At 41.0% G+C, this 23,462-nt stretch overlaps 1 protein-coding gene across 1 annotated transcript in view; it reads left to right on the forward strand.

The window, feature by feature from the left end:
• Positions 1-17,311: 17,311 nt before the first annotated feature.
• The window catches only part of LOC134207816 (high mobility group protein DSP1-like), a 135,440-nt gene continuing 129,289 nt past the window's right edge, over positions 17,312-23,462 (forward strand). The window contains 3 exon segments of the mRNA XM_062683754.1: positions 17,312-17,586; positions 22,501-22,841; positions 22,844-23,451. Of these exon segments, the coding sequence (XP_062539738.1) occupies positions 22,814-22,841; positions 22,844-23,451 (636 nt within the window). The 5' untranslated portion in view covers positions 17,312-17,586; positions 22,501-22,813.

Genomic DNA, 23,462 nt, shown 5'->3' on the forward strand with positions numbered 1-23,462 from the left:
TAGTAATTTGCGTTCGATCATTTAGTAGTTTGTCGATAACTCATTCCAGAAGCTGAATTTCAAAATGTGTTGTATGGTGGACTTCTAGTGCGAAGGTTTTTCTTCAACTAATGGTTCATTGTTTGAATGCCACTAGTAACGGAGTAATAGCTATAGTTTCAGTAGCTTGGACTAAATGATAAAAAAAATTCCAATCATTTAGTTTAAGTTACTGCAACTAGCGCTATAAGTCCGTTATTAGTTGAATTCTAATAATGAATCATTAAGCAGAGTTGTAGAAAAACCTTCGCACTAGAAGTCCACCATACAACACATTTTGAAATTCAGCTTCTGGAATGAGTTCTCGACAAACTACTAAATGATCGAATGCAAATTACCTAATGATCGATAACATGTTTGAGTCTCTAGAAAGCGTCTGCTAGTATACCCCTTGTCAAATTAATTGAAATTTTTTGTTCTAGAAATGCAAATTAATACTTCGAATGTCGAATGCTTGTTCATCAATACTGTCGTCATCAATAAATAATTTTTTCGTCAAATATAAAATCTAATACATATTCATTGTATGCTACATGTCTATTAGTTGTTCTTGAATTTAATTTAATAATTAACAACTGGTCAATACAAACTGGGTCAAACACACGATAGTCAACACATGCTTCCCTTATCGTCCACATCGTTATTTTTCTACATATTCCAAGAACAAAACATAATCCCCGCGAAATGTGCTGATTGCTTATTATTGTGCCGCGCCATCATCGTTGCTTTTCCCATGACGGACGCACAGACAGCCCATTCGGAAGAAGACGCTGTTTATGTTTGTTTTTATCGTATAGTCGTCGTATTGTGGCGGGCGACGATGCGGGTTTCCACTGCTGCGCCCCTCGTCCAACGCCCGTCTCTGTCTCGCGGAAGGCCTCATCTGAATGTGTTGTTTTAGTGTTTATTTTGGCTTATAAATACCTTGAATTAAACAAACAACACAACACTGGAATCGGATTTGGCTTTGGCTCATATGCCGGTATTGTCACCACCGCCATTCATCGCCCATCGACTGAAGTTTATATTCGTCGAGCGCTCTCTCAGCATCCGAAATTCGTTCCGTTCAAATTGGTTCTTCTACCATCTGTGGCGGTAATCATCGTCAGCTGATTTTTGAATAGAAATACACAATTCCAACGTTATTGTACGTATTAATAATGTATGGGAGAATCACATCTACAACGCACATACTCCCTCAAGTAGTGATATGACTTTGGCCGAGTTTCGTGACGAAATGGTATAAGGCAAGCAAACGCATGGAAGGTCCCCTCGTTGCCGCCATCTTTCCGAAACCGTAACGAGGCGCGCTCCTTAATCGGCATTGAAATCGATTTCCTCGGGAGTTTTACAGCTTTTTGCTTGTTTTGTTCAATTCTCCCGGGATTCAATTAATCAAAACGGGCCACTCGCCGGGAGAGGAAGAGAATGATTCTCCGCTGTCGATTGTCTCCCACACTTCTCAAACACCATCGAAACTTTTCCTGATGGTAAACAAATCAATAGAGATGTCTGTTTGTCACATACACCCACAGCGGACTATGTACTTTCTATTCCCTAATAATACCACTTGATATGCATGTTTCCTATCTGCGGTGTCGCAACGGTCATGACTATCTGCTGCGCTCTTCTGAGGACATTCTTCCACTCGGAGCATCATGTGTTTCATTGATGGCCGACAGCTGCTGCCATCTGGGTTAACGTTTGGGTGGTGTTACTAATTCTGAAGACATTTTCTGTTTTGTTTTCGTGACATGAATTGCAAAATGTGAAAGTTGTCCAGAACAGATAATGCAATACTATGTTCAGACTAAAGGTTTGAAAAACATGTTACTCGAATCTCATAAATACATTTACCCTTTAGTAAGTGAACGATGTTCATATCAAACAGTGCAAAGATCATCAAATCTAATTAAGTTCATAGGCTTCAGCTGATAGATAATGAATTTAAAAAATCATTTCTTCTATTAAGTTTACCCTCACTTCATGATCAAAGTCATCATCTAAAAGTCAGTAATGCCACCTATTGTTCGCACTGTGTTTAGCCAACAAAATGTAACACATATGCTGTCATTGCTGATGGGTTCTAATAGCTTTAACCCGACTTTTATGGTCTGTTAAACAACTAACAACTGGTAGAAGAAAACTTCCTCTATCTGGTTTTTGTTGCTGATTTGCGTAGATGGGCTATCAGAATCAACAAATTGACGTTTGTACCTTTGTTTACAAAATCAAAGAAGCCGCTGAAAAAAATGTCTTTCGAGTTATAAAACAGCTAGGCAATTTCTATTTGAATTCTTATCTTGATTAATATCCAATCCAATTAGAGCACATTCGTGCAAGCGTCTATGAGCTATGTATAGATACAAAATGATAATAATGGAAAGGTAACTATCCTACTTGCTCGTAGATGGCGCGCAAAAACGGGAAAAAATAGGATCTGTTGTTCTTTGCTTCCCGAGCAAAAAATTTCCGATTGGAATTTATTTTTCACGGTTTCCGTTTGATAACAATATCAACAAATTCCATCTTTCAAGTAAAATCGAAAGCGCACGAATTTTATTTGTATCTTCTATTAGAATGCATTTCGTGTCCATTCACGATACTTCATTTGGCAGCCCCTCGTCGATCTTCGTTTCCAGCAAACCCGCATTCCAGCCCACCATCGACCACCCAACCGCCGTCGTCGTCCTCGACCCACCACCCCTTTTTTGCTAAACTCAAGCTGAAAATGTTTTGTTTGTATATAAGAGATTGCGAAGACGACGACGCCGGAGAAGAAGTACGAGCGGCCGGGTTCCAGTCCAGTGTGTGAAACCGGTTGGAATTGATTATATCGCATGTTGTTCGTGGTACTTTTTTTTTTAGATTCCGCTTTGCGCCAACGTTCTCTGCTGGCAGCTTGGCTAAGCCAAGAACCCGAGTAAAAGATGCACTAAGTTCTGAATTCTTAGAAAAATAAACAACAAAAAAATGATGGAATAAGAATACTCAGGAAATTGATCACATGTTTCTTAGAAATTTAGACATAAAAAACATTGGTTTCTATGCAAAATTATAGCATTGCACGAACGAATATCTTTCTCTTTTGTTCTTCATAAAAGTTCGACAACAACAAGGTCAGTGAATGTCAGTTGCCTTGCTGTTTTCTAATTTCTATGTAGTGAGAAAGAGATGAAGCTCATCCGTGCAGTGCCCTATACGTTAGAAAAAAGTACCTAATATTAGGTATTTTTAACACAAATCGAGGGTCTTATAAAATTACATGTTTCGAAAGGAGGTCTTATGGTGTGTAAACACTGACAATATTGCTTATCGCAACGTACAGAATTTCACTGATCCTTGACGAGAGGCGGCATTAAATAAGCAAAGAGTGATGACACAAATTGTGTTGCCATTCCACGAGATCATCACTCCTTGCTTGTAGACTTTTTCCCGAAATTAGTCTACATTGCATGTGCATTTTTGGGCAATGATGTGGGTGCGATTGATTATTCGAGCTTATTCTTGAAACTACTTAGAACTGCAAGGTCAGACTCCTTGAGGAATTCTGGTTAACACTATCAGAGGTCTCAGACGATTACGGTGGGACCATAGACAATATTTCCGTATAGGAGTTACAGTTCTACCGAAATAATAATGAACAATCTGATAGGCTCGACCGGAAAAAATAACTGATGTACAGAACCGTAGACCAGCACTCCCAAATTACATCTCCAATTTTCTCAAAAGAAATTGTTGCTTTTTTACTCTCTCTAAAATTTGGAGCTTCTTAAAGAAACAACCCATTACCTTAAAACTTTTCCTCTTTTCGAATGATTCTCTGGGTTGTCGCAATGAGTTTTAGCCACAATTAGTTGTACAGTGACCCAACTCGTTTACAACTGCACATTGTTTGCTCGGGATGGCCCAACATATTCGAACAAGCTAAACGAGCTATCTCAGAGTCATTCGTACATAGCACGACCAGCGAAGCGTTTCTCGCCCTCTGGCCGTGTAGCCGTTCTTCCATATTCCATCCCATTGTACTGCTGCGCCATCCCGTTGTCGCCTTCCGCACCATCCCCCTTTCCCGCATGGTCTTCTATGTAAACGACGTGGTACCCGCTGTGTTTACTGCTGCCATAGCCTGGCTGATGCCATAAACCGTCCAAATGGCTTCGCTTGCTTTGCTGGCTGCTGTTTATTGAGCCAGCGGAACGTTTCCGCAGAAATCCGGCTCGGTTGTTTTGAGTTTCCACGGGGCCTTATGGGAGTTTTTTCATAATGGATTTTCAATGGCAACATTACGCAGAACGCTGTTATTAATGCACGGTATACGTAAATGCAAGCCCGGCTTATCTTACCAATGGGACGAGACAGGTTCACACCTTTCATTGTTGAACCGACTGCAGGAGCGGGCGGTACACTTTTTGGACTGCTCCTGGCCGTCCGCTGATTTGGATTATCCGTTTGCCATTAGATTTTCGATTGCTATGCTAGCATGCGATATTATGATCTCGTAACGTGGTGTTTTGTCAAGTTCATTGATGAGAGTTAATTTACTCAAGGTTAGAATAATAGAATTATTTTAATAATTTTTAATTATAAATACTGCACTATTCGCAAAAAAGCTTCGATACCTTACAGAAACTGTATAATAATTGGGCATATACAATTTTGGAAGATTTTAATACAATTGTTGTATTGAAATAATACAGATTTGTATTATTTTAATACAATATTTGTATAAAAAGCTTACAGAATTGTATATGCCCAGATTTTATACAATAATTGTCAGATTTGTGTTTTGGGTGTATAGTTTCAGTAACTTAGACTAAATGATAACAAAATTCCAATCATTTAGTTTAAGTTACTGCAACTAGCGCTCTAACTCCGTTATTAGTTGAATTCTAATAACGAACCATTAGGCAAAGTTGTAGAAAAACCTTCGCACTAGAAGTCTACCATACAACATATTTTGAAATTCAGCTTCTGAAATGAGTTATTGACAAACTACTAAATGATCGAACGCAAATTACTGAATGATCGTTAACATCCTTGATTAAATCATTGATCAAATTTGTCATCGATAAAGCAATAATAAGATTGTTTTCTCAAGCCTTTGACAAGCAACGAAGCTAATGAGATAATTTCAAGTCGCAAAATGATTTCTCGCTTAACTTTTCAAAAGGACCTAAGTAACATTTTTTCATGAATTAATTTGAATACTGCAATCAATAGCTTTCATGTTGTTCTGATGATTGCGCTATTCAAATTAATTTATGAAAAAAATGTTACTTATGACCTTTTGAAAAGTTAAGCGAGATTTATCCGACTAAGGCCGAAGTGGCCTGTGCTGCACATAAAAGTCTTCTCCATTCAGCTCGGTCCATGGCTTCACTTCGCCAACCACGCAGTCTGCGGAGGGTCCGCAAATCGTCCTCCACCTGATCGATCCACCTTGCCCGCTGTGCACCTTGCCTTCTTGTTCCCTTCGGATTGTTGTCGAGAACCATTTTCACCGGATTACTGTCCGACATTCTGGCTACGTGCCCGGCCCAACGCAGTTTTCCGATTTTCGCTGTGTGAACGATGGATGGTTCTCCCAACAGCTGATGCAACTCGTGGTTCATTCGCCTCCTCCACATACCGTCCGCCATCTGCACCCCACCCTAGATGGTACGCAACACTTTCCTTTCAAAAACAAAACCAGTGCGCGTTGATCCTCCACGAGCATCGTCCAGGTCTCGTGTCCGTAGAGAACTACCGGTCTTATAAGCGTTTTGTAGATAGTCAGTTTGGTACGGCGGCGAACTCTATTCGATCGGAGCGTCTTACGGAGTCCAAAGTACGTACGATTTCCAGCCACTATGCGCCTCCGAATTTCTCTGCTGGTATCGTTGTAGGCGGTCACCAGTGAGCCCAAGTACACGAATTCTTCAACCACCTCGATTTCGTCACCACCGATAGAAACTCGTGGTGGGTGGCTTACATTGACCTTCCTTGAGCCTCTTCCTATCATGTACTTCGTCTTCGACTTGTTGATGACTAGTCCAATCCGTTTAGCTTCGCTTTTCAGTCTGATGATGATTTATTAATATATGTGTATTACTGCTTTTCTTATTTTTTTATAAAATAATAATTGTTCACATTTCGATAAAGGGTGGGATCTTTTCCCTATCTATTGGGCCAATCTGGGGAACGAAGACTTGATTGATTTATTACTTGTACGAAGTTTCTTCTGGAGGGCGATTCTCTATTCTAGACCAACATTTCAGAAGGGCGTGACAGCCAAAATCTATTCCTTCTGATTCTTTGTCCACATATATGGCTTTATATGTAGACGAAGAATCAGAAGGAATAAATTTTGGCTGTTACGCCCTTTTCAAATGTTGGTCTAGTATTCATCCCGAGGAATTCACATAAGTGACTCTACTTTTGGAACGACCCCACCCATTTTGGTCCTTCATATAAAAGTTTGGTGAAATGCAAATAATGATATAAACATGATCAAATTGTTTGTCAGATCCCGATCAACCATTTCTTTAAGTTTCTTCAAAATTCAAAAAAATCACATCAATCTTTAAAGATTCTCTTTTACCTACCATCGCTATGATCGATGCCATTTCCCGAAGAATTTCAAATTCAGCAGAAGTTAAAACACGACAAATTTATAACGATCTTTTCCAAACTATTGTTAAAAATATACGATTTTTCACCGCTCTACTTTATCGACCTTTCAAAATTTTCGACAAAAATAAAAATCTTCGGACACAGACTTAACACATTGAACATTTACTCATCAAATTCATCGTCGTTAATTCAAATCTGTAAACCATGAGAATTTCCCAAGTGTTATGTCTGTTTGTCTGAGCTTCAGAGGTACTTCTAGAGTCTTTCTCATACACAGGTTTTTTTTAATTGCTTACTCGAGAATCGAACCTGAACTTAGAGTGAATCGAACAGAGAACTTAATTACTAGACTACAATATGGTTTTTATAGCGAGTAGTTAAATTGCAATAACATTCTCTGCCATATAATTTATTTGAAATACATCTTGAATGTAGGGACATTATTTTTCACCTTATGATATTCTCCTTTACTTGCTTGCAGATTTTTTCGGACAATACAGTAGTATTGATCTGTTAACCATATTTTTAAAGTGCTCGGGTGCTCCGCAAACGTAAAACAGAAGGATTCAGTGGCCTTTGGCGACGATGACAGTCATCAACTGATCGTACTACGGGATGAATTTTCAGGTCGTCCGTTAAGATAATTTTTAACTCATACACGCATTTAATTGATTCAAAAGCGACAATTTGATGTGTGAATGACAGTACATAAATAATTTCATACAAATGTTGATCAAATGGGTCGATTTTTTTTTTTTTTGGAAAACAAGAAATAAGATTCCGTGTCAAATAGACCTTGTTCTATTTCAATCGACTTTTGTGACTTTGAGATTGAGACCTCTTATCATCTGCTGTGTGATTTTTCAGAATTATTCGTGCGAAGAAAAAACCAATACCTAACTAGAGTACTTCGCATCAGCAGACAATGGCGGTTACCCCACATGATCGCTGATCTGAGTAGATGAACACTAATAGATCAACTTAAAGGTCGCAAAAAAAAAACAATTTCATTCGGTTGACTCAAACTGTACTTGTCGCTCTCTCTGCCAGAATAGTAATTTGTAAACCCTCGTCTATGCAGACAAAAACTGCGAGACTAGCGATAGGAACACTCAGATGTTCATATATCGTCATCGGACTTAGATGAGCCAGCCTCAGATCCGTGCCATCGAAGTCACGTTCGGGTCAACCTGTTTCCCGTTTACTCGTCAAATCCAGAGACCGGTTCGAGATACGCAATTTCCTGTCGAACGCAGACGAAGTACTGAGGAGAACTGGGGAGGTCGAACCTGATTCGTCCTAAGACTTTGCTCTTGTGCTGAAACAGTACTCTGTATGAAGTGAATCACAGCGGAAGACAATTTCGCTATGCGTGACGATCATCTGCTACCTATTCTCAATGAAGACTATGCCTAGACAAAGTGCGTAGCCCAGAAAGTGGTCAGGAGCTTTTTGAGTCTTTGGACTATCTTCTTGATCAACGGCAATGTGCCGATGCAGGATATCTGAACATCGGGAATTGGTTGGCATGAATGAAACGGCACAGACATAACACTCGTCAAATTTCCATCGTTCACTGATTTACTGGTCAATTCAAATAATATTAGTTGGCCAATCGATCACTAGGGGCGCGCGCATCGGATTTGCTAGAGTTTGACGTTTGCTCACTACCGCCATCTGGATCGTGATTTGCCCAACTAACTGAAATCAACAGATGTCGTTAGTGTTTGAACGACGATGAATTTGATAAGTGAATGTTCAATGTGTTATGTCTGTTTGTCTGTGGAAACGGTGAGCAGATCTACTCACGTTGCAGATCTACTCATCTATGAACCACGGCTTTCCGCTGTTGGACAGTACGGATTCCTCGCAACTATTTTAATGCTCCATTTTCCATCAACTTTTACGGGGTGGAACACCATGTGTTAGTCGACGCTAGTGACTCCGCGTACGCCTACGTTGGTACGTTTGTACTCCGATTCATAAAGCACCTACGACGCAAACGAAGGAATTATGGTTTTCATTTTTGCACAGCCACGAAGTAGCTGGGGACTTGCTCAGGCAATAATCTACCGGTTCTAGCCTAGAACTTCTAGGCAAAATGAGTCAAAAAGTGTAGGTATACCACAAATAAAAATTGTTTAATAAGTGCGGGACATTTTAGTGGGAGGTATGGTGTTGGTGAGACGACGAAGGATCAAGCGGATGAACTTGATGACAGGTGCACACAAACAAATACCATTGGTTAAATTACAAAATCCATTGGTTAAAATGAAAAGTTTCGTTGGAAGAAATCTAAACACACTGAAACTAAACTTTTAAAAGTTTAAACTTTCTTTATAAATTGTAAAACCAAATCGAAAAAGGTACGCTACAAAAAAAAATATATTCATTATTGTTGAAAATGACGGTGATATCTTTCTTTTTTCTGATTAGTAAAATCAAGAATGAATTTGAACCCAAATCACACGAATACAAATTAAAAAATCATAAATCATTCATTTGTCGGAGAAAATACGAAAAACTGGTCACAAATGTATTTGACGAACTATGCAATGCATGGTTTTCAGGAACATGCCTATCATGCGGTACAAATTGGGTCCCTCCCAGACAACCAGAATGCATGCATAATAGAATTGTTTTTCTGTTATGCGATGCTTATGCACACAAATTTCATCGCTTACTAGTCGCGAAAACGCTTTTTGCGTACAAAAGTGGAGGCGATATATGTGTATTTATTATCCGACGTTGAACGGCAGTGTATGCGATATGCACGATTTTTATGCGAGTTTGTTCGTTATACATTGCGATGTAGTTTGTGATAACAAACTCTGTTTGACAGATAATCCGATTTCATTTGAGTTTGTTTGCAGGAATATGCGATGTCAACATATGAAGCTGGAATAAACTCGCAAAATAGCCTACTGTGCGGGAAAGTTTATAAATAAACTGATGAGCTTCGCACCACAATGCGATTTTGATGAAATTTGAATCGGTAAACGATTTTAATCGTACATTCTTATGCGATGGGTGGTTGTCTGGGCTATTATTTAATTTTTCAGACTAAGGCCGAAGTGCCCTGTGATGTACACAAGAGTCTGCTCCATTCGGCTCGGTCCATGGCTACATGTCGCCAACCACGCAGTCTACGGAGGGTCCGCAAGTTATCTTCCACCTGATCGATCCACCTTGCCCGCTGCGCACCTCGCCTTCTTGTGCCCGTCGGACCATTTTAACCGGGTTACTGTCCGACATTCTGGCTACGTGCCCGGCCCACCACAGTCGTCCGATTTTCGCGGTGTGAACGATGGATGGTTCTCCCAGCAGCTCATGCAACTCGTGGTTCATTCGCCTCCTCCACGTACCGTCCGCCATCTACACCCCACCATAGATGGTATGCAGCATTTTCCTTTCTTAAACTCCAAGTGCGCGTTGGTCCTCGCGAGTATCATCCAGGTCTCGTGTCCGTAGAGGACTACCGGTATTGAGTCTTATTATCTCTTATATTGCTCATAATTATTGGTTTTCCGTCGGAGGGCCGTCGTGTCATGTTTGTTTTGTGTCCGACCCGCCACCAGGACTTTGGCTTGTGCGCTTTAAGCACACGGTCGCTTTGGTAGGGCCTACTTGCGGATACATGCAGCTTTTTATAGGAATTTAACAGGGCCAAATCCAGGCTGTCAAATCCCACCACATCCTAGGCAAGCCCCATAACTCGTAGATGGCCTGGGGAGGGATCGTCAAGCACTTGGACAAAGTCGCAAAAATCGGGTCCCTTCAGATGCCATTAACTAGATCTTCCTTGAAGCTAACAGGCAGCAAGTTCTCGAAAAAAAAAACAGTCTACTGCTTCGCCTTCTGCTGAGACTGCACTTGAAGTTGCGTGGAGGAAACCATGATGGACCATCTAAAGCCTGTCCACGTTAAATTTCGGACACTGAGACAATGTCCAACTGATTTGTAGCCATTTTATCTCTTTGAACAAAAAGGAAAACCCGCTGAGAGAATAACATAAAGCGGAGAGATTCAACTGTCGTGTAAATTGATCTCCTCAGTGGTTTGTGAATATTTTAAAAAATTGCATGGGATGATGGGTGTCCGAAATTTAACGTGGACAGGCTTTATGTCAATATTCATCAAAAACTGCTCCCTATTGGTTTACAGCAACTTCTATTATTATCTTTAAATAAAGCTTACCTTGCACTGCCCGTTGCCTGGAGCAGATTTCCATTAGAAAAAAAAACTTTTGACCTCAGCGTTCACGGCAGACCAGGCCACGCCTCTTTTTTTGGAGTTTATCCGATGCATCAGCCTGAAATTCGGAAATTATGCACTCACCGCGAGTTTCAACTGAACATCGGTGATGAAGGTTACATTGATTTATTTCTTACGGAACGATCGATTATTTTGGTTCTGAAAGAGCAAGTTTTCCAGTTGACCAGACCACCCTAGAAGTCATTTACAATTATGAGACCCAGTAATGCGTGAATGTAATTGGGCCACATACTCCAGTGAATGTCGGAAATGTCCTTGAATCTCCATGAATGCTGTTCTTTTGGTTTTTCAACTTTTCGGACCCACGGGTTGAATGCGCACCTGACTGGTTGAATCAGTTTGCTTTTGGGGTGCATCCACATTTGAAGTGATTGAACAGACTAGGATCACGTATAAATAATTAGATTCAAATGTTTGTCGTTCCATTTCTTCAGAGCTTCGATCGTCATTAAATTACTTAGATTATACACTTTCTTAGAATCAGGATCTTGAACGAGCACGTAGTTTCCCATGTCTTCAAAACCAGGCAATTCCTCTGAGGGCCATGCGACGTCGTATTTCAGTTTAATGTTTCCGGATATTCTACGACTGTTTGAATAAATCAGTGCTCGATCACAAAACGTGCTAGCTACTCCCCACAGCGCCTCAAATATATCATCCACTGTGTCACCGGAGAGATCGAACGTATCACCCACTTCATTAGACCTCTGACCTTTGAAATCCTTCAGTACGACTGTTGCTTTGAACCGTATCAAAGGTAGCTCTTCATTGCAAGGCACTTCACTCCAATTCAACGGATCATCGTTCAGATTGGCCCAGAGATTGCTCATATTGCATGTCCAGATACTCGGCTTCCGGATATTCGGAATTCCTCAGAAATGCGGCATCTTCTTTACTATCCATTTTTACTAACATAAATTATAATAGTATTTAAGAATCATTGGCGTAACTACCTCCGATGCCTAGGGGGGGGGCTATAGCCCCTTTATATTTTTTCTCGAAATTGGCCCTCTTTTCGAAAATTCTCGAACATTTTAACATCTCATCAAATTATCAGCGGTAATGTGACAAATGCAGTCCAACCACCTAAGGCAATTGCGGATCCATCACACTCATTCATATTATTCTCTTTTCTCAAGCACGTGTGAGCAACAACTCACAGTCTATGTTTAATTGCGCTCGACTAGCGTCAGGCAGTGGATATATTTGCATACTTCATAAATATTCTATCTATCTCAAATAAAAAAAATAGTGCAACCGCCGAGAATCTTCCAAGAATTCTGATGAGAATCCTTTAGTGATCCTGACTGGAATGTTCCAGGGACTCCGATGGGAATCTCTAGATTTTTTGACAGGAATCCTTCAAGAATACCAATGGGAGCCTCCAGGGATCATGAAGGGAATCCACCAGGAATTTCGACGGGAAGACGCATATCGTCGAAGGACTTCGAAGCAAATCGTCGAGCGACTCCAAACTAATCCTTCAGTTATTTCGAAAAGAATCCTCCAGCGATAGCATGTTGAAGCAAATCTTTGAGGGATTCCGATGCAAATCATCAAAGGATTTCGAAGCAAATCGTCGAATGGTTCCAAAAAAAAAATCGTTAAGGGACTCTGAACAAAATCTATGAGAAATTCTGAAGCAATCCGTCGATGTATTCCGAATCGAAACGTCGAATGATTCTGAAGCAATTCTTCGCGGGATTCCGAAGCTAATTGTCAGCCGGATTCCTTATCGTCTAGAGATCCCAGCGCAGATCATTTGCAAAACGTCGAGAGACTCCGATTTAAATCTTCAAAGGATTACGAAGCAAATCGCCGAAGGATTCTAATTTGTCAAGGAATTTCTAAACCATTCTTAAAACGAATCTGGAGATATTCCGGAGCAAATCAACGAGAGATTCTAAAGCAAACCCTCCATGGATTTCAAAGGGTATTTTTCACAGATTCCCAAGGGTATTGCTTCACAATACTGGAAAGAATCCAGTAGGAATTCTTCTGGATTACGATTGGAATACTTCGATGAATCCGAAGTGAGAATTCTTCTCGGATTCTGATGAGAATCCTTCTCGGATACTGATGGGAATCTTTCTCAGAATTCAGAAACAAGCTAATTTTTCTTCCACTCATTTCATTAAGTATGATAGAGTGAATATGTTAGATAACTCTTTTGTCTTCAAACATTTTCGGTAATTCATTATGCTACACTCAGCGAACCGGACTATCGAAATTCATAACTGGCGCCTTATGAATCTTCGACTGATTATTCCACCAACAGTGATTCTTATACGCAGTTACCTTCCTGAGTAATCAAGCGTCGATGGGCGTGTGGTCTACATGCCGGCCTCCCGACCCCGACGTCCATGGTTCGAACCCAGTCTGCAGCACTTCACTTTTTTTTAAATGAAAATCAACATTTATAAGGCAACATATTGAAATTCATACCGATTCCTTGTGGCAAATTTTCATAAGTCGTTTGATTGAAAATCATACGTCCATTTTCCTCAGTGTATATGTTGAAAACTGATATCACTGCTAACTAACTTATCAAATCCTAGGGGGGACTAATTTTTTTCTAGGGAGGGCTAAGCCCCCCCTTATTTACGCCAACACATAAATTGATGAAATTCGGAATAATTTACCTGATTTGGAGATAGTTTTGTTGTTGTAAACGATGACAGTAAGGATCAATCACAATGAAATCGCTATGACTAAAAGTATGCCTAGCTCCAGCATCAATAATAGCATAATAGTTCGCCTAAACTTGGCGTCAAAAGATTCAGCGAAACTTCTCAAATTTGCAATGCAAAAAGCAATACTCGTTTCTACATTCTACGAGTTGGCCACTGTGTCTAATGTTTAAACGCAGTATCAGAAGTTGTTGACAATTAAGCAGTTTTTTAATAGATTGGAAATTCTGTTCGCGTATAAAGTTGGTACATTACGGGTTTTTTTTATTGTCTTTAGCTATCAAAGTTGAAGCATTTATAATTTGTGGTAGTCAATCGCCATAAGGCGATGAAGAGAATTATTTGATTATAATATAAATTAAAAGCACAAAGAATATCAGTCTGCTTCAAAATACATTATTTCAAAAGTCATTCAACAAAACAAAAACCAGAAAATCATTTTTCCTAAAACGTTCCCCGACGTCGTCGAGTGGAAACACTCTGCTCGTTTGTGTATTTTTTTTTGTAGGTATATAATCGGGGCCGATGTGCACAGCCAGCAGTGTTCGCCCCACTTCCTCCGCCGCCCTTCACATTCCGAGCAACTTTCAATAGCTTCGTTTCCCACCCTATATATTATGTGCTTCTACGGCGTAGAAGCATCGACCGCGCGCGTCATGCCAGCAGCAGCCAGCGAAGCGATATTTTCAACGTTGAACGCAACAACGGTGCGAACGGGTGGACCTTCGCTGGTATTGGTGAGCGCGGGCATGTTCGGTCGGTCGACCGATCTCTCGCCTCGCCATCAGCTCTTTGTTCCGTTCCATGTGCTGCGCGGTTCCACAATACAATGAAAGGGAAACCGTTCGACGCGAAGCGTCCGTACGGTGGGACTGTACAGTTCAATGGAATAATGGATTGTACATAGACGAACCAACTCAAGGGAAGGGAAAAGCATCCATCGGAGCGGGCGTTCGTTTCTCGCTCGAAGAGAGACGAGAGAGAGTCGCAAAATTATTGATGCGAAGTGACGAGCGCCAGGGGTGCCAGATTGTGAAATTTTCAAATTTCTTACAAGTTGAATGTTGGTTGGATTTTAACAAGTGCATTATAGACGTGATTGGCGGGTTGAAAATTCAATATGGGTAAACTTTGGGTTCTTTTGTAAAATCAGGGATTGAATCCACGTAGGAATGGAAAATCACTTATTTATGTATACGACGGTTTTCGCGAACTGTGATGATAATGAACTGATTGATAGATACCTTTCACAAAGCTCCAATTTTGGGGGGCTTCGATGCTGATTATGAATTTCAACTTGTTTTACACATCTGGGCGAAAATATCATGATCCTTGATGGAAATTGAGAGATAACGAGGTGTTTTATCATAGCTCCTTAGTTGGGCTTCGCAAATTCTGTTTTTTCACGCGCTTGTATCAGCTTTTCATAGCTTCTGTTGATTGAAAGAGATTTATTCCCTTCATTCCGTTCCGTTTCATGTTCAGGAAATAGTTCTTGCGTGCGGAGTCTCCAGTAGCCTTGTGAGCAAAGGCGTAGGATTGCCAATCCGTAGATGGGGAGTTCGCTTCTCGGTCCGGTCGAGGATGTATTCGGGTTGGAAAGTTTCTCGACTCCGACTCGACTTCTCGACTGGATAGTGTATCCATTGTACTTGCCACACAAGATCAATCCAATCAATTCAATTCCAATCAATAACTGAGAAAAAGCTGATTGAATGCTAAGTTGAAAAGCAGACCAATTTCTAGTTGCAATGTAGAGCCATTGAAGAAGATGATGATTTTTTATACTGATTGTAGAGGACATCTTTCAAATTATTCATGATACAGTCGACTCTCTACATCTCGATGTTCTATATCTCGATATCTTTCCCTATCTCGATGGTTTGCTTGGTCCCTTCAATCTACATACATTTTTGCTTTCTACATCTCAATATCCTCCCTATCTCGATATTTCTCTATCTCGATGTGTTCTGATCATATTTTGTTCTGGATTCACTCTCCTTATCTCGATGTGTTCAAATTTTTAGGCTACTAGACCATCTTTTATTGTCCAAACACATCGACAACAAGAAATGACATTAATTGTTTTGTTGTCGTTTTTCATGGCAACGAGCTTTTTTAGATCTAGTATCCATTTCAATTTTCCTTCCATTCCTCGATCCCTCCCTATCTCGATGGTCCCTTCAATATCGAGATGTGGAGAGGCGACTGTATAACTGGCGTAAAGCTCAATTTGACATAAAATTAAAAAAATACAAATAATTAAAATAATACTATAGAATATGTCTGTATGATATTATTCTATGCGCGTTAGTGTTGTAAAAATATTTGAATTAAATTCAATAATTAGCGTCAAATCCGTAAATATGTTGTAAATATTGTTAATAGGTTTTTCGAAATATTGACTTTCTCTAAAGACTGTATGAATGACTCATATAAATTTCCCTAAATGAACCTTAAACATTTAGTCAAATGTCACGTGAAGGCGCCGTAACGTAAACGAGCTGGCATCCCTGCGCGAAGAGTTTGTTTGTGATGGCGTCCCTGTTCAATCAATAGTGTCACGGCACATCCGGCTGTTCTGTTCACTCCTTTAAAAATGATGCGCCTCATCAAACACCGCGCCGATTGTCGGGTGATTGAAAGGAAAAAAAAATGATGGGAGAGGTGCAAAAAAAAAAAAAAACAAAACACACACGTCTCGATCGTCACAGAATTTGTTTTGATTATTTTGCCATGGCTAATGATGTTGATATGATGCATCGTCGTGGTGCAGCAAACGGCTTCTAGTACAGGGGGCACCACGCTGCCATCGGTAGACCCCTCGGTTGAATAAAATATTATTGAGAGCGTTGCCGAGACTGGCGAGAAGAATCGTTATTTTTCTTCGATTTTTAGTCTTGTGAATGTTTGTACAGAGCCACTAAAAGAGGCTTGTGGTATTTGTGACGTACTTTTGTCGCATATACGAGAGCAATGCAAGATGGTGTGAGGAATCCATGACTTTCAATTTGAAAGGGTTTTTAAATTTGATAATTTATTTGATATTTTCCTGAATCCTCTACAGTTTTACCTATTGTAGAATTTCATAATTTTTAACAAAATTTCGTTCAAAAATTGTGACATTTTGAGCATTTTTATTCAACAGCAATATTGCCACATTTCTGCCCAGCAGGCCGTGACGCTGCGAAGTAGTTTGCTTGAATTTTTCCTGCTGGTTTCTTCCGATTCACGTGCGGTGGTGTGCGTGTGTGACGCTTTTTCTGTGAGGTGGTGTGCGTTTTTTTGTTTCGTTTTGTGACACTGTGGTGGTGTGCTCTGCCGCGCTTTGCAGGCAAGAAGCGATGAAGCGTTATTTTTTCTTAATAGGAACGATTGTACTTTTATTATATGTGGTGTATCATCTCGGGGCAACCTCGCGTTTCTCGCTCTTGCCTATAGCTGCGACGCATTAATATTATTCTTTGCTGGTCTTCTACTATACGGTGTGTACTTTTCGGGTAATAATATACAGAACCATATCTCGCAGGCAAGGCTTGCTTTGCTTGGCTCGTTGACTGGCAAAAACAGGAGGCCGCTTTCTATTATAAGAAAAGAGGAGCATCCATTGGTTAGTGCTGGCTTACGGTGGCCTACTACGGCTATTACGGCTACCTATATCGGAGTGTGTTTCGTTTTCGAGGGGTGTGGAAGTGGAAAGAAGAAAACACAAAACATTAGACCACAAAACGATTTTCCTGGCTATTATTCAATAATACAGAGACCGAAGTGTATTATAACCTCTTCCGTCGCGCTTCTAAATCAAACCGTGTGGTCACCCGTATCTCGGTCCCAAGTGGAGGTGGCAATGCTGAAGAGCTACCGCGCGCGCGATTCAAGTGCACGTGAAAGGAACGCCGTTCTATAATTTAATAGCACTGCCCGCGTAGTGTTATCTCTACCGAAATCCGCGTGCTTTTTACAAATGGTGCAATTATCATGTTTTATTTAAACCCATATAGAATAGTGAACCAACCCAGAATCGTTGCAGCTGGAAGCATGCTAATCGTTGCCAACTTCGTTTGATTGGTGTGGATTAAAGCGCGAAAAAAGTGTCTAGTCTTTTAACCCTCGTAAATGTTTCGTTAAGCACTACTTAAGTGATGTGTATCGGTAGTTCGGAATGGCTTCTAAACGGTCGATAGTGAATATGAAGGTTTCTTTGCGAATTGAAAATACAAAGGGTGAAATACTATCGCCAGCCATGGCAGTCTCATTTTGGATTACGTCGCAGTTTGTTAGCTGGCAGCAGCAGCAATGCAATGGCGACATGCGAATGTGTGACCGGAAGTGCCCAGAACCCGTTTTCAGCTAGGAAAATAGGAGCACGGAGCATAGAAAAAAAAACATCCTGATTCCAGCCATCCTACACCGAGCGACACATCACCCAAAACTCCGCTATAGGCCACCGAACCCGAAGAGAGTGAACGTGCGCGATTCCTGGAAATTTTCCAAAACACCGTTTCTTCACGCTCTCGTGTTATTTTTTTTGTGTGTTCGCACTGCCGTGCCCTTGCGTACATGGCGCCACGAAGAGAGAAGGGCGCCGGAAAATTTATCGATTGCGGGAAAATTTTCCGTCATCAACATCGTACTTTCGTGCACATATATTTTCAACCATAACAATATGGAATGAACGAACGGCTCCGGCAAAGCAGGAAGCGGAGCAGTGCCGATCAACATATGGATTTGTTTGAATGTTTTTGAAAATAGTCGAAATTTTAGTACATTTGTGTTCAAAATCCGTCACGATTCGCACGCGCGCTTCCACTGAAAATTGACAACATCGTAATCGTGGCGGCGGCGGCGGATACTGCTAGAGTGTGCTTTCGGTTGCCGCGCGTTCACGTTTTCATCGTGCACAAAGTGCTTCTCTGGCTTGGGACAGCGTTGCCAGGTGGGGGATGAACTCGGAGAACAGCTTGTGGGTTGTTTTGTTTTGGGAATAAGGTGTTATCATTATTGTCAAATAAATTTGATTCAATCATAAATATTGCAGAAATTGAGCAAAACCAATTGAAACGATTTGGGTTTGAAAAAATTGCTAAATTTGGCTCATTATTAGCAAAACCGTTTCGATTTTCGAAGGATTCTTCATTTTTAAGTTTTCCATGTTGTTTTAAACAACATAAGAGATTGATTTAATGCTCTTCTGAACAAGCTTTAAAAAGTCTAAAGGTTTTTGATTTCGAACGAAATTCTTGGATTCTTTTCGGAAACCCGACAAAACCCGTTCCGAATTCTAAAAGCACTCCTTTCGAAAGCGTAAAAAAATTGTTCGGAAAATCTAAAGAAATTTCGACGACAATTTCGATCGGATCCCCAAATGAGCTCCGTTCGTAAGTTTAGTCAAAATCTGTTTCCTTCTTTTTGGTTTCCAAACGGAATTATCTGAGCTTCCAAACATAGTTCTTTCTGGCTTTCAAACGCTTTCGAACAGAATCCTTCTGGACTTTCGAATGGAATTATTATGGGTTTTTGAAATAAATTTAAGGATTTCGTTTGGAATCCCAAAAAGAAAATCCATACGGAAGCCTTGAAGAATTTCGTTTAAAAGCTCAATAGAATGCTATTCAGAAGCTTAACAGAATTCCATTACATTACGGCAAAAGGGATTCCGTTTGGAAGTTGAAAAGGATTCCTTTCGGGTGCTCAAAAGAATTTAATTCAGAAGCCCTAAACAGTTTCCATTTGGAGGCACAGACGGGATTCCGTTCGGAATAGGATATTCTTACTTGGGTTCCGAATCAAATGTTTTTGGGCTTTCGAATGAAATTCTTTTGGGCTCCCGAAAGTCCTTTTGAACCTCCGAGCGGAATCCCTTTAGGTTTTCTAATGGAATCCTTTTGGGCTTTTGAACACAATTCTTTTGAGCTTTTGATCAAAATCCTTTGAGGCTTCCCAGCGGAATCCATTTGAACTGGGCCTTGGGCTTTCAAACAGAATTCTTTTGGAATTCCTAATGAAATCCTTCCTTTTGGAATCCCAAAACAAGCCTAGAAGCACTCCTTCCAAAAGCCCGAAAAAATTGTTTGAAAACTCAAAAGAATTTCGTTCGGGTTCCCAAACGAGCTCCGTTTGTAAGCCTATCGGAAACCCAAACAATTCCATTTGGGAGCTCAAATGACTCCGTTCGGAGGTGAAAAGGGATTCCGTTCGGAAGCACAAAAAGATTTCTTCTTGGATTTCGAACGTATTATTTTCGGACTTTCGTACAAAATTCTTTTGAATTTCCAAGCGGAATTCATTTAGGTTTCCCAATGGAATCATTTTGATCTTTCATAAACAATTATATTTATTGAGCTGTCGAACGAAATTCTTTAAGGCTTCCAAACGGAATCCTTTTGGACTTCCGAGCGGTACTTTTGAGGCTTCTGAACGAAGTTTTTTGGGATTCTCAACAAAACTCTTTTCAAATTCCTTTCAGAAGAACAAATCAAAATTCATTCAGAAGCACAGCATTCCTTTCGAAAAATATATTCAGAAACTCTAAATAATGTCGTTTGGAGGATATCCGAACGAGCTCTGTTCGGATAAAAGTCTATTTCCATCTTTTGGGCTTCCGAATGGACTTATTTGAGATTCCAAACAGAGTTCTTATGGACTTTCGAACGGAATTCTTCTGGGCCTTCTGGGCGTTACTTTTGAGGCTTCTGAACGAAGTTTTTTGGGATTCTCATCAAAACTCTTTTCAAATTCCTTTCAGAAGAACAAATCAAAATTCATTCAGAAGCACAGCATTCCTTTCGAAAAATATATTCAGAAACTCTAAATAATGTCGTTTGGAGGATATCCGAACGAGCTCTGTTCGTAAACCTAATAAAAATCTGTTTCCATCTTTTGGGCTTCCGAACGGACCTATTTGAGATTCCAAACAGAGTTCTAATGGACTTTCGAACGGAATTCTTCTGGACTTTCGAAAGGAATTCTTCTGGGCTTTCGAATGGAATACTTTTGGGCTTTCTAATGGCATCCAGAAAGAATTTCTTTTGGAATCCTAGAAAGATTATATTTGCAAGCTCAAAAGAATTCCGTTCAGAAGCCTTAAAAAGTCCCGAAGAATTCAATTCAGAATCCTTAAAGGGTTTCGTTCGAAAGCTCAATAGAATTCTGTTTAAAAGGCCAGCAAGATTTCATTACGAAGCCAAAAGAGATTTCGGTTTGAAATTCAAAAGGATTCTTTTCAAGAGCCTAAAAGAATTTCGTTCAGAAACCGATCATAATTACATTTGGAAGCTCAATAGAAAACATTTGTTCGTAAGCTCTAAAGGATTTCGTTCGGATATCAAAATGATATCCTTCCATGAGCCTTTTATGACGGAGATCTTTCGTTTAACAATTTTAAGTATCTAATGAACATCAAAACAGCATAGTCAGAACTTGAATGCGTGAAAGTTAGATTGAACCCTAATTTTGAATTTATGTTGAATCGATCTAAGTGATGGAATACATTCTGCAGACAAAGCTCGTTTATATGTCACCATTAGTGGATAAGATGAATTTGTGGCAGTGAAATGTTTCAAGTTTTTTTTGTAGTTTTTGGTATATTTGTTACTCAGTACAAGGTGTCCATTCAGTTGGGAATCGGACACGACCTGGAGTAATGCGGGAAATCATCCAATCAAGTAACAAACATTCTTCACCTCCCGATTTTGTGTAACTATCATTTCTAATGTAGTAAAGTGTCTCAAACTTATTTTTCAACTTATCAGTTGTAATGGTACAGTATGAGGATTCCATTCAAAAGTAGTCTCTAATTTTATATGTTAAAATGTGGGAAAGGTGCCAACGCCAACGTTTCACATCAATGCGTTCTGGTGACATTGATAATTAATTATAATTATCCAATCTAGTCATGTCATGTGAATTACGAATGTCGACACTAATCAGTTCATCTGGCAGCGCTGCCCAGAGTCCGTCTTCGTGTTTGTGAAGCATTCGCCAGCGCCGTCCGTCCCCGAGGAGTACGTACGGTAAATATTTTTACGAAGGGAGGGAGAATCGCGCTTTTTCCGGTCCGGTTCGACTTGCGCTGGTGTGCGTACATACGCTAGCGCGCCGCCGTCGTCGCAACGAAGGAGCACACCGCGCTTGTTGGCTACGGGTCATTCGTGGTGACGACGTTTTGTGAAACCGCGGGTGGAGGGTGAAGTTTCATATTTTTCCCATCAGCGTTCTGGCTGGTGCTGTCCGTCGGTATATATTTTTGTGAAGCCGCCCAAACGACAAGTCGCAGCGTTTGTATGGTTGTTATGTGTGTGTGTGCTAGAGTAGAGAGAGAGCAAGCCTTCGTTCCTTGATTGCGAGCGGGCGCACGAAAGGTCATCGGAGAACGGTTCAGGGCTCTAGCCCTGTGTGTTCGATGCTGGTCGAGCGGCGCGCCGCCGCTGCGCTGGAATGGAATGAGTGAGCGAGCAAGGGGGAGAGCGTGCTCTTCTTTTCGCAAACGACGATTTTTTTCTGGCCTCGTTTTCTCGCTGGCAACGCGCAAAAGAAGGGAAATTTTTCGTTCGCGTTCGAAAGAAGAGTTGGTAATAATGCTTTGGCGAGCAACACACGTGAGTCGCGTATAGCCGGGTTTGGTGCGCCATCATCGCCAGTGGAAGAAAATAAGACGGAGATATCGACTTTTTGCTTGTCGTTCGTTTGCCATACGTTAATCCTGGCGCTGTGAAGCTTCTGGGAGCCGTTCGTTATTCGCATTATAAATATAATTTGTGTGCCATATATACATATGAATGTGGAATACGGTGGGAAAAATATAGGAAGATGTGCAACTATTTACGTATTTAACATGATATTTATATTTTGGTGTTTCTTCTAAATTCTTGGTACCCTGAAGGGAAAGGAATTGAGTATCATACACATATACGATTGTTTGTGTAGTTGTTTTGATTGGCTCGAGTGGTGCCTTTCTGGCAAAGTGAAGTGAAGGAAATCGGAAGAAGAAGAAACTGGAAGACGAAGAAGTACGTGCTTCCATCAGCCGGAGGAATAAAGTGGAATTAAATTAGGCGGAAGTGTGGTGATAAAAGAAGAAACAAAAAGGAATAAAGCAAAAGTGCAAAACCGAAGGCGAATAATAAATCGCCGAAGAAAGGGAAAAAACGTGAACGGCAGCAGGAGTTGGTCCGGACAAAGTTTACGCAACCATCATGTCGGAGCACCATCGAGGTGCTTGGGGAACCGGGAGGACGCTGTCTGGTGGCCCGGGGGCATTTCATCGTCGGACCAGCAAACGATCCAACACCATCAGCATCTACTTAATCAACACCATCAGCAGCAGTTGGCCCAACAGCAGGCCCAGCTCCAACACCAGGTCGTACAGCAACAGCAGCAGCAGCAGCAACAACAACAACAACAGCAGGCCCACAGTAATGACAATGCCCGAAGCAATAGTACAACGTCGACGTCCGCCACCCAGCAACTGTTTTCCTACAAAATGGCCAACAGCTTTCAGAACCCGGTTACGACCATATCGGGCGTAACGGTGTCCACCTCCAATTCCCCGTACGATTACCGTCTCGGAATGAGCACAGCAGGCGTCGTGTCACGACCCGGCGATCCACCGACCATGGCCAGTACGGCGCCGACGACCCAGTGGTGGTACCCCGGTGGACAGAACGCCCTCGACAACTCCCTGCAGCAACAGCAACAACAACAGCAGCAGCAGCAACAGCAACAACAGCAGCAGCAGCAGCAACAACAACAGCAACATCAGGTACAACAACAGCAGCAGACGCAGCAGCAGCAGCAACCGCAACAAGCCCGCAATCAACAGACCTCCCAATCGGTATGTACCCC

The sequence above is a fragment of the Armigeres subalbatus genome, chromosome 1, assembly GCF_024139115.2.
Source record: "Armigeres subalbatus isolate Guangzhou_Male chromosome 1, GZ_Asu_2, whole genome shotgun sequence".
NCBI lineage: Eukaryota > Metazoa > Arthropoda > Insecta > Diptera > Culicidae > Armigeres > Armigeres subalbatus.